This window comes from Mastacembelus armatus, chromosome 1 (assembly GCF_900324485.2).
Source record: "Mastacembelus armatus chromosome 1, fMasArm1.2, whole genome shotgun sequence".
In the NCBI taxonomy this organism is placed as follows: domain Eukaryota; kingdom Metazoa; phylum Chordata; class Actinopteri; order Synbranchiformes; family Mastacembelidae; genus Mastacembelus; species Mastacembelus armatus.
This window is the reverse complement of record NC_046633.1, coordinates 14,396,305-14,408,879: the sequence shown is the minus strand read 5'-3', so window position 1 is coordinate 14,408,879 and position 12,575 is coordinate 14,396,305. Positions and strand designations below refer to the sequence as shown.

The window sequence follows — 12,575 nt, the reverse complement described above, 5'->3', positions numbered from 1 at the left end:
AGACAAGGTCTGGCCTCTAATAGGAACCATGCGTATACTGCTGTGTGCACATGGGGGCAGTGTTTTGTTGTTAGCGGCTCTTTCATGCAGATCCGTCTGCTGCTGATTGGTTGCCTGTGAAACATCTGTATCCATAGTCTCAGAGACAGGACTGTTAAACTGATCCCTGCTTGTTTGTCACCATCAGTTTCATTACCACCCTGACCTCCGCTCTTATCCTCCATAAGAGCTTTAAGAGTTTTAATTTACAACCTACACTTTGCTTCCAAAAAACACGTGAGCTGCCATGTCTGTAATGTATCATTTCATATTTAACGGGGGGAGGAAAAGTAATGGGGCCCGGAGCAGGACGAATGAATTGAGGAATGGGCTGTTTAAACAGAACGAAGACCGGGCTGCACTGTCCAGGGGCTGGTTACAAACCCAGCTTCATAATTATGTCACACAACAACACACGATCTTGTAGAGAGGAAGTCAAATAGTTATTTTTCTCTCTCTGGTGCTTTATTCCAAGAAGTCCTGAGGACGTGCGTGAAGCCCATCCCACTCCGCTGCCTACATTCACAGCGCCTGCTGTAACACAGGGGCCGTTTGGTACTGGATTTGCCGGCTCGCTTCCAGCCTCTGTAACCTCCAGGTATGCAGATGCCCCTTTTGTAGGCGTCGCGGCAGACACAAAGGAACGCGCCTCACTTTTTTCGTTTTTTTTTTTTTGTTTTTTTTTTTTTAAGGTGACCGCGTTCATCTGGACATCCTGCGTGACTGTAAGCAGCGTAAGAATCGCTGTGTGCTCGGATCTTCAGCTTCACCGAGAGCGATCAGCGCGGGCTTAAAGGGACCATCGATAAGTTTCTAATAGATTAACGATTGTTGCGTCAACGGAGGCAGGTCTGAGCCACGGAACTGGCCGCGAACGACCCGATCTCTTAATAGCAGGCTGAACTGTTAAATGACACAACGATGAACGCCGTGATTTGTCTCCCGTGATACAAGATAGCTTATCCGGAACCGCAGCAGCTGCCTTCCCATCGCTTTTATGCATAGCCTTTACGGGGTCAAGATGCAGTTTCGGACTGTGCTGGACGTGAAAGTCGTGGACGTGGAGAAGAGGCGCAATCCGTCTAAACACTACGTGAGTTGTCTGCCCCATCTTCTCCCATGTCACCTTATTCCCACCTTGCCCCATTCAGATGTGTCAGCAGTGGGTCTCTCTGGCCTGTTCGCAGCCACAGCGTGACAGCAAACGCTGCATTTAGTTCACTAAATGCAGCGTTTGCTGACCACAGCCAAGCGAAGCTCGTTGCTATGGCTAGACCTATGCTCAGCAACATGCTTGGTTAGAAATCAAAAACATGTCCAAACCATTACTAGTTCATCATCAGAAGTGAGCTGTCACTATAGTGTTCTGTCAGATAGCCATCGGCGCTGTAAACTGGTAATTCAGGCTGTTTTGTTGAACAGGTCATGATGGTTGATTGTCTAAATATTCATAAACCAAGCAGATTTGACGTCAGTGTTTTAGTGTTCCCATGTGCTATTGTAACAGCGGTAATATGATCAATTCATTACATTCTCGCCTAATGATCAAGTTCATGCAATGCCAGCTAAACCGTTCCTAAGGTGGAACTAAACCTGCTCGGCAAGACGTCCAATAATATATACAGAGCCTCTGGCACGTTTCACAGACTCAACAACAGATCATATGGCATGAAACCCTGCTTTTAAAGTTAGTCCACTGATCAGTCATCAGACATCTTCAGTGTCAGCACTACTTGACCACACTTCAAACCATGTCTAAAGTGTGTTTCCTAAAATTGTGTTTATTATTGTGTAATTAGGTGATTATTTTACCTATCTATCTATCTATCTATCTATCTATCTATCTATCTATCTATCTATCTATCTATCTATCTATCTATCTATCTATCTATCTATCTATCCAGTTGGTTCAGTTGGTAAAATAAGAATTTTACCACAAGGTATATTTAAGCCTTTGGTTGTATCACATATCACATCTTCATCAGTAAATAAAGTTTGCCTTAGTGTGGATGTTCTCTTTTTTGAGCACTTTAAGCATTTCTTTCCTGTATTGGTGTAAAAGCTGGACAGATTTAGTTCATTCTTGACTTAGTGCTAGATCTTTGACACATGTCAAATGTCAACTTTTCAGATGAAACTTTGTTTGATTGTCTTTTTTTTTTTTTTGTAAGAATGTAGGTCACAGTTCTCCACATTTCGGCCAACACGCCTACGACAGGCCTCAGTGATTATTACTACCTTCCTTATTCTTGCCTCCTGTGGTGGCATTCATCAATAGCACACTTGTTTTAAGCGAGAGTGTGAGTTGGGGCTCTGCTCTCCATTGCCCCAGATCACATACTATTTTGAGCTCATAAACAAGTCATAATAAATGACTTCCATGAAAAGAACATAATCTTGCTCAAATGCAATTACGCCCTGCAGGCCCTTGGGCCTAATGATATGTGGACACAATCAGCACACTTATTCTCCTGTGAAAGGTGGAATTCATACAGCTCTCCCCAAATGTGACCCTTCATCAGAAATACGATACCTGCTTTTCATGACATTTGAATATTTTATTCATTTTAGACATATAAATAAAAATGTTCCATGTGTGATCCATCTGTGAATTGAATTTAGTTCATCATATACCCACAAACATCATACTATGACATGGCATCATGCTGCACTATGGGTACATATATTTTAACAAGGGATGACCCCAATGAAACTGATCCCTAAATCTGAAGTATCACCACAAAAGGCCCAGGGGGCAAAAATGAGCTGTTCTTGCCACTCGATGTGCATTGTGCCTTCAAGTACCCATCAAGTAGAGCACACACCGCAGACTCCATATGGCAGTTTAATTATAGTTTGCCTGGAGCTCTTGAAACTGGCCAGTACTCTCGTACTGGAGTACTTGTTTGCTGTGTGCCAATTAGTTTGTTTCTGTGAACACAAACCTACTTACTGTCCATGTTAGAACAATTTCACTGAACAAGTTCAGAGTTGGTGTGAAGGACTTTTGAAGTTATTTGTTCTCTGTTTTTGTTTGGTCGGTCTCTTTGGAATTGACTAAGGATGTTAAATATCGTCCAGTATATATCCACTTCAAGGCCTTTGACTGTAAATGGAAACACCAATAGATACCATCCAACCTTTTTACATTCATTGAGTTGTCTTGTCTGTCTATGAGGTTTCTGCCTCCAGTCCAATAAAACTGAGGTGAATAGACTTTTGTTATGGGTGCCCACATCATCTAAAATTACATTTACAAAGCTTAACAGCAACAGCAATCTTTTGTCTTGTTCCTACAGAACTAAAATGCAGTTTAATTTGCTTTAGACAAAGGCTTCTACCAGACAAATGTAATAATGTAATGTACACCTGTTGACCTTAGATAATTCACTCTGGATAATTCACAGAACACTCTTTTCTGTGCAGCTACTTTTTACGTTATCCAGATTATTAGGTACACTGTTACTGGAAAGACACATTACAAACAAAATTCTATTTGCCTATATCACGTTAGCATGGTGGCAGAAATTTCAGACATAGACCTCATATCAGGTTCACATTAAACCAAAGGCATCTACATGGCTAGATGACATTTCACGTTATTTTATAATGTTGTACTATACTGTGCTGTATTTTTATCATTTAGATGAACTGACCAGTAACTTGAATAGGGACCTCCCAAAATGTCTATCTGTTCCCGGAAAACAAATGGTTGTATTCTGCACTTTGAATGTGATAAAACCTGCAGGCGGATTCTCTAGTTCTTACAGACAATGAATTGCCAGACTACATACATTCTGTTACAGGTTTTTAATGCACCATGGGCTGTAATTGCTTCCACAGTAGTTCAGTAGTAATGAGCTTCCCAAAACTGTCCAACTCTAGTAGCCAGGCTACTGAATGTACACTTAGACTGAGTTTCTCAGAGCTGAGCTGAGCTGAACTGAGCTGTGCTATGTTTTGGAGTCTTCTGTCTCAGACCAATTTGTGGCCTAGTTTCCCTAGCTACCCTGTCTCATGAGACACTGTGAGAAAAAAAAAAAAAGGAGTGAGAGAGACACAATCTTTGGCAGCCATTGAATCTCATTTGTAATGTTTGTGAAACCAGCTGGAAATGCTTACCCTGCAAGGGTGGTGGGGGGTGAAGCCTGGGGAGCTTTGTCAAAGGAAGTGCTATTCGGACCGTAGTGGAAGCCGGAGCACTGCATCGCGAACATGCATCATACTCACACCAACACATTCTCCTCCTGTGAACGGTTTGTGTGTTTGCAGGAGCAGGTGATAAAAGAGCATGCAATGTTGGGGACAGCTATGTTTACTTTAAGCTTTTGTTTCCCCTACAAGTCCCAGTCCCATAACATTTCATTTTCTAGAGACTCCTGTGCCGCGCAGAGGCCCATGCTGGAAGTCGGTGTTGTTATTTGGCACCATAAAACATCTCTACAGAGAGTTGTTCCCTACTCAAATATTTATTGACCTATCAAACACAGAGTGATATCTCAGTGAGAAGGGTCCCTGTTTTCACATGCTCACCCCAAACCGGGAGGGTACATGCTGGGCTTAAGGTTTATGAAGGCTGTTCTTTTTTTTTTTTTTTGCTTTCTTTTTTTTGGATTGGTCATTGTTTGGAAGAGTGTGACGACGACTAGCTGGAAATGCGCAATGTGTGCATGCGTGTGTGGGAACCAGAAAAAGAAGAGGGTGAGTCAGGGGCTCTGCTGACGTCTGTTAGTAAAGTCAGTGTGCTTGATGCTCAATTTGGAGGGTGCTAATTCTAACACGGATAATGACAAGAGTGTGTATCTGTGTGAAATCTGTGACAGTGGTGGTTGACAAAAGTGGATGAGGATGTTGTCATCCTTGCACTTTCATCACTGGTACCTCACACACGTGCTGGGGGTTGTTTTCATGTGTTCAGTACCAGATGTTGTTTTTATTTGTCTCTTGCAGAAGTCTTTAATGCATTACAGCAACTCTGTTCTGATAGCTGTGTTCAGGGTGGAAGCACATGTGTTGATGCTTGAACATGGCCCGCAGCTCCCTGGCATTCCTTGTCAGCAGCTTGAATCAGGATTACATCACCCAGAAATGGCAATGTTTTTTGGTAGAGAGAGATAGCATGCGTGGGCAGCATGTGTGGCCTAGACTGGCTGTGGTTTTGGTTTCATAGGAAGATGATGTTTCCAGCATTACTATTCATGTTATTGTGTTGTTTTAGTCTGGTTTGATGTGTGAGCAAGAGAAGGACTGAGAGACAGTTGAGGAAGAATAGAGGAACTGGAAGAAGAAAGAGATGGGGCGGTCTAGCTGTCTTTATGAGATGACTAGATAGTCAAGGAAATTGGCTAAAAAGTTATCAGAGTCACACTGGCTGGATAAGCATCACAAGATAGTCCTTCTTTTCTAAAGCATTTAAAGATGACTTATTTGAAACATTTGATCCAGTTAATACCATAAAGTACAGTAGTAGTAGTTTAACAGTTCTCAAATATTTACACAGACTTCACTCAATTATTTTAGTATTACCTATCCATAAAAGTGTGGGGGTACAGATTAAAAAAAGTCAGGTCAAAAGCTGAGACATCCTGACATTTAGTCCTTAATATGGTGAAACTGTAAAATCATCGGATTGTATGCTTCCCACAATGCAACAGATAAGCACTCCCTACCTGGTAAGTGCCAGTTGTTTTAGACCCACACCCCGAGCTGTAAAGTCTTTAGGTGACCCTGATGACATTAGGGATGACATTCAACAGCATTCTATCTAATCTGAGTCCAGTACTGACTTCCAAATCACAACACTGGTGCTAAAAGAAACTACAGTTATTAAGTATCAAACCTAATCCGAGGACCTTCTGCTGGGCTGTAGGGCTTACACCACATATTTTATCACTGCTCTGTGGCTTTCATTGACCCTCTTCTCGCTTATTTTTCCTTATGCTGTGTATGCTCCTCACTGGAGGGCTGTGGTGGACCTGCAGAAGCTGTGGAAACTAAAATAATAACAAGTTAAAATTTTTATCTAGTCTTATTTTATTTATTTAGTTTTGAATTATTATTTTATTGGTTTTCTTATTAAATTTAATATGTCTTGTCTGTTGTTATATTATTACATTACAACCATTACATTACATTTGAATTGTCATTATCATCTTAGCAGATATCTGTGAAGGACTTTAAACTGAGATACCTGAGACTTCCATCAACACACACTTGAATTGGACTCTGATATATTGTATGTCTGTGAGATCCCTGTTGTTTAAACACATGTAGTGCTGCACTGTTGTAGTTTATCTGCAGTTTATCAGGCACAAGTTATTGTGTAATATTTTTGGGGCACACATCTTGCTTTGAAAATCACATATCAGTAGTTACAGCCAGATTGAGCTAATCCTATGAAAAACCTCTTTTTAAGAAGTGTTTGTAATAGGTAAAGTTGTTTACATCAGTACATCGTCTGCTTTTTGGCTTTTCTTTCCTAAAATGACTTTAGAATTGTTCTTTTGTACAATGCACAGAGGTGCCTGTAATTGGTTCTTTTCCGAGTGGAAATGACCACAGTTAAGGAAAGATGAGGCCTGGTGTGTGTTTAATATGGGGCACTGTTTTGGCAGTTGATACAAAAACCCTGTCTTCAGGGGGGTTTCCAAATACCCTCTGCCAAAGCTTATGAATAAAATTATCCTACAGTTTATTTTCCTCCTGTGACATTTTTGTTGGCTCACTGAGACACAGCTTTAGCAGAATTTGTCAAGCTTTACTGTCATTTGTTAACTTCTCTGGCTTAACTCAAAGAGTAACTGGCTGTTGTAGACAAGTGAGCATTTTTAGGCCAGTTGTGGATCCAAGTGGAAAGAGAATATACAGATTTTTTTCCAACCTGACTTTTTGTAGTCAGACAGTTGTTTTTTTATGGTCTGAAAGTATGGTGTGTGTCTGCTTTATATGTTACTTCAAATATAGTAGTTTAGGCGGGGTTCACTGCATTTAGTGGCTAGGCCAGCGTTCTCCGTCCCACCAAGCAATCACTTCTTTTGCCTTCCTCATTTGAAAACTGTGAGACTGGGTCCTGGCTTTCCTCCGATGCCGTAAGTTAATTTCTCTATTCATGTACTATCTACACTATCTACTGTGGTCACTGAATCGTGTTAATGGTCATGTTATTGGAAACATTCCTTCAAGGAGAGGTAGAGGGGGAAAGTAAAGTGAGCTGTAAACCTGAAATGAATATTCATAGCTATTTCAGATGAACATGATGAAATAATCAGAGGTTCGGCTTGCTCTGTCGTAAGAATCCATATTTCTATCTTTGCTTCCAAGCATGAATAAAACCTTTGTTTTCAAACCCCACTTCCTTGTGGGAATAACAGATGAACAAGGTCTTTTCTTGCTATCTGGGACGTTGAAAACCCCCCAGTCTTTTTTTTTTTTAATTGTTTAGTTGTTTTTCCCCTCTTTTGTGTTTTCCTAGTTTATAAATCAGTTTTTAGACTGCCTTGAAAAGAAAGTTGACATGTCAGAAGTGGAGAATTAGCATGTGCCTGCAGTTACATCTGACAAAAAACGGATCAACTAATGTAGTATTCTTTCTTTCTGTTTTTCTTTCACTCACATATATAATATCTCCTGAATGATTTTCAAAGCGAATGTTCATTAAAAGAGATAGTTTCATTCAGTAGTAGTCGTGCAATATAACAGTAGTCTATCTAATAATCATGTTAGGACCTTTACTATCATCTAAAGTAAGTTACTGTATGGTTCAGTTTCCTCATTGTTTCCTAAGCCTTTAACACCCATCTCAGTTTTGAACACCTTCCAATGTACATATGTAAGTGTGGTTTATAGAATGGGAGCTATTAGAAATTAAAAGCTCATATAGATCTTCATGTGAGGCCATGAAGGGCTTGTGTTGCCATCTTGCCCAAACCTTAGCCTTCATTTTGGATTTTTTTTTTTTTTTTTAATGTTTTATTGATCCATGATGCCTGCTGTGCAAGACTGTCTTGCAGCAATCACGAGACACAATCACGAGACACAACTGACTTTATATGAGAATTTCTGTGGTGTAAAAATCCTCACACGAACCATCAAAATTAAATTAGAGACTTTTTGGTAATGCTTGCAAATTTCTCAATTTGAACCCATCACAGCCGTGAAGACATCTCATCTTCTGTGCCATCTTGTCTTCTGAAATGATATTTCATAAATGACATTTCAGTGGCTCATTATTTTTCTTTCACAAATTAGGCATTTCGGATGTACTGGACTTTAGTCACCCCATAACGTTTTGTGTTTTCTTGTTTTGGCATCAGACAGTGCTTTTGAAGACAGTGAAGAAAAAGCATCTATCATGTAATATGCAAAATAAAATAATAAGATTTCATTACTGGTGAATCTGAAAATGAGTCTCACTGCTAGAGTTATCTTGAGAAGCAGCAGCCCACACTGTTACAATTTGCTGGCTGTGTTGAGTGAATCGAGTCTATTTTGGGGGCTGGGAGGGCATTAGATTTGAGCTTGATATTTTAGGCTTGGGCAGACCATGGATAGTTGCTGGTTGTGCTTTCCATTGCGGTTGCCATCACATACCCATCTGCTTTTGGGGTTTGGATCTTTTCACTGAGACCACATCTTCCAGTCTGGCTCCTATCTTATTTGTCAATTCAGCATGGATGCTTCTGAGTCGAATTAAATTGTCCAAAGGCATGATGGGAGGACGATTCCCTGGCATACCATTATGGTCAAAGGAGTTTATAGAGCACACACACACACACACACACACACACACACACACACACACAGGGAACAGGACTAGGTCCTCATAGATTTGTTGACTAAGACTGGCTACACAATAGACCGTTTTGAAAGACCACAGACATAAGAACAGTTTTAACCTTCGAATGCACACACTAGACTATTTGACCAGACTGGAAGACCACACACCTGCCATTTGTAGTAACAGTTTCACCAAAACTGTAATCAAATATGACACCAGAAGAAAAACAAATATAGAGGATGATCAATGATATCAGCTGGCTATCCCAGCATGCATTCTGTTGTGCAGTGAAAAACAATAAAGGTTAAAAGAAAATGGGTGAAATTGTCTTGTCTTCTTTTTCAATACTATATATGACGGGTTGTGTTGTGATGAGCTGCCATGTTTGTGACCTGTAAAGTACTGAACCCAACATCTTGGTTGATGACACTTCCCAGGCTGTTTGCTCTCACTGGCAATTGTGGGTTTTCCGATCAGGAACTTACAATATCAAACATGTTTGATATTCAAGATATGAGATCAGGGAGGCTCCAACTGGATCAGGAGCAGTAAAATAATCATATTCACACCACACACTTGACGATTATTTACACAAATTATCAGTTGGGACAAGCCTTGAATTGGGCCATGACTCTATGATCACTGGCGGGGGCAACTTATGCCTTAAATTAGACATAATTTAAGGCATAAGTTTTTTTGTTTTTTTTGCAGAGAAACAGATGTGCATATATATGGGTATTTATGAATATACATATGAATAGTGGGACTGGCCTGAAGAATTCAGTGTCACTAGACCCATAATACTCACTCAGTGCCACATGGACCTATACACAAACAAGCTCTGAAAAGTGCTAGGGCAGACTCTCTTAACTCTTAACTCTTTTAGATAAGTCCCTTTTGGTATACACAGGTACGAGCTAACTGCATAGAGATATTTTGAGAATCTGGGCCAGACAGGCCAAGTCTTAACATGATTCTTTAAAAGTTAAGATGAAGAACCACATGATGTGAAGACACCTCAGCCACCAACTGATTCACTTTCCATGTGTGTTCTTTCATTTTCTTAATGTGTTCATTTTCTTGAAGAGATTCTTGACTAACATCCATCCATCCATCCATCCATTCATCCATTTTCTATACCCGCTTATTCCTTAACCAGGGTCACAGGGATCTGCTGGAGCCTATCCCAGTTCTCTTTGGGTGGAAGGCAGGGGTACACCCTGGACAGGTCACCAGTCCATCACAGGGCCACATATAGACACACAAACAACCTCACACACTCACACTCACTCCTATGGGCAATTTAGGGTCACCAATCAACCTGACATACATGTTTTTGGACTGTGGGAGGAAACCAGAGTACCTGGAGAAAACCCACACAAGCACAGGGAGAACATGCAAACTCCACACAGAAAGGCCGGGTTGCGAACCCGGGACCTTCTTGCTGTAACCTCTCAGACACCGTGCTTGACTAACAAGCAGTAAAATTTTGTTATAAGTTTGTATGTGCTTTACAAGTCACACATACAGTTAGAAACATTGCTGGCTGTTCCAGCATAAGCCAGGCTGTGATTCTGTAATCCCGGGGAATACATTTTCATAGCAATAAATGCCAAAGATAATGGCTGTGGCGACACCCTACTGTGCTAAAAATAAGTTTGTCAGTGTAGTGTGACAGTCACAGCTTCTGGATACCAGGAGCTGTGTTTGTATGGTAGTGAACATACTCTAGTGGCTCCTTGCCAGCAGCAGCTAAGCCCCTTACAGCAGCAACAAGGCCTTTTAACCCCCGTCTTTGTTGTGGAACCTCTTTTGTTTCAGGCTGCTGCCCTTCGTACATTGACAGGGTCTTTCATTTGGCCTTGTTCATCTCAGCTCTGCTCTGGAGGCTCTTGGCAGGTACACAGGTTTGGAATGATAGTGTAAGATCAGTCATTGAGTTGGAGCCTGTTAAAATAAGGAGCAGGAATAGCTCACCAGGGAAACCCATTGCCTTTTTTTAGTCTGAATATTATGCATGGGGAAACGTCAGTCGTTTGTGTGTTCACGGCAGCTTGACGCTAATGGATTGCTGTTTATGTTGTGTCTTGGCCACTTCTCTGGAATACTTTGGCCTTGTTTTATTGCAAATCACTTGATTATGGCTATTTCAGCTTTATGTTGAGTACCTGAAATATGTGCACAGCTTTGAAATGCTTAGTGTGTACAACATATATGGAAACACCATCCATGCATTTCGTATGGGCTGTTGAGATTGGGCAAGGAACAGTGTGAAAAGGCAAATACGTGTCAGTATTGATGACTGTTCTTCAAAATGAAATCCATGATTTCATAATGATGAAAGCAAGTCAATACTCAAATCTCCAGTATACACACCATTACCAGGTTATTGGCTACGGATGTAGAATCTTAAGTTAAAAAAATGTATATATTTTTGATCTTAATGCTCGAACACAATATTAAATTGCTGTAAGCTTTTAAACATATTGTCATTTCCATGCATTTGATTCTAGAGTTGTACCCATTAAACTAGCAACTCAGTGAAATTTCCCCTTCAAAATCTTATAGTCCAATGTTATGTAACAGCTTATCTTCTTGAGTAATTTCACATCCAGAGCTCTTTTCTGAACATCTCCATAACAGCAGCTGAGAGATCCCACCTGCTGTTAATGTCTCTGATGAAAATTTCCCGCTGTCTGGATCTGTTACCTTTGTTATCTATGTTTCATTTGATTAGCGATGATGGCGGCATCACTTACCTCCTCTTGACGCAGAAATGAACTCTAGCTCAATCTTATCAGCCCTCTCAGGGCTGCAGCAACGCTTCAGCCAAGTGTGAAGGGCAGCAGGTCAGTGTGCTGAAAAAAGAGGAGTGATGTCAAAATCTAACCTGAAATATCTACCACTGACTGATTTATGAGTGTGTGGCACTGAACATTCATGTTGGGGGTGTTGATCTTAATATGTTGTCTCTGAGTTTGTTTGTATTACAAGAATCTGTGTATCACTATCAATTAATAACAGAGTAAATCGACAGTGTAATCAATCAAAAACGCAAAAATATTTACTTGTTACAGCTTCTTAAATGCGAGGAAATGTCTTTGAGTTTTGTAAAATGAAAATATTTTTTAGTCCACGTTTTAACTTTGCCTTTCTTTTCTTGGCAGGTATATCTCATCAATGTCACCTACTCTGACAATACTTCGCACATAATCTACAGACGATACAGCAAATTCTTTGACCTACAGGTAATCTCATGCATTCCCCTGCATTCAATATAAAAAGTTTTTATACTGAAATCCCTAATTGTATTGCAGCTGATGTATTTTGAGCATGTCAACCTTGTGATCGTGCAGCATTATTTTGTATAGATTAATGTGTAAGCCTTGTGACTGTTCATTGCCACCATATCTCTGCCTGTGTTTGCCACACCTTGTCGCCTCAATGAATCAATGTGTGTGTTAGTAATTGGTCGGGGATCAGGGGAGACACAGTTTGTATTCCTTAGCTTCATCGAGACACATCAGTGTACTGGATTTCTCTTTCTATATATCTCCCCCTTTTCTTCCTGTCTCTCATCTCATCTCTGCTTTGCCCTCAAAATGTCAGGGAGTTGACAGGCCTTTTTTATAGTGCAAGCAAGAAATCCACATTAAAGTTGATTTAATGAACCATACTTTATAGTGGGTCGCTGATACATTTTGTAGTGTGGACTGCTCATATTAGTGCGGTTTTTAAATATAGTCATATACATTTTTTT

At 40.4% G+C, this 12,575-nt stretch overlaps 1 protein-coding gene across 4 annotated transcripts in view; it reads left to right on the top strand.

The window, feature by feature from the left end:
* Window positions 1-581: 581 nt before the first annotated feature.
* sh3pxd2aa (SH3 and PX domains 2Aa) overlaps window positions 582-12,575 on the top strand; it is a 91,916-nt gene continuing 79,922 nt past the window's right edge. For all 4 annotated transcript variants that reach the window (XM_026304106.1, XM_026304105.1, XM_026304104.1 and 1 more), the window contains exons 1-2: window positions 582-1,132; window positions 11,983-12,063. In XM_026304106.1, the coding sequence (XP_026159891.1) occupies window positions 1,037-1,132; window positions 11,983-12,063 (177 nt within the window). In that variant the 5' untranslated portion in view covers window positions 582-1,036. The remainder of the gene's footprint in view (window positions 1,133-11,982; window positions 12,064-12,575) is intronic.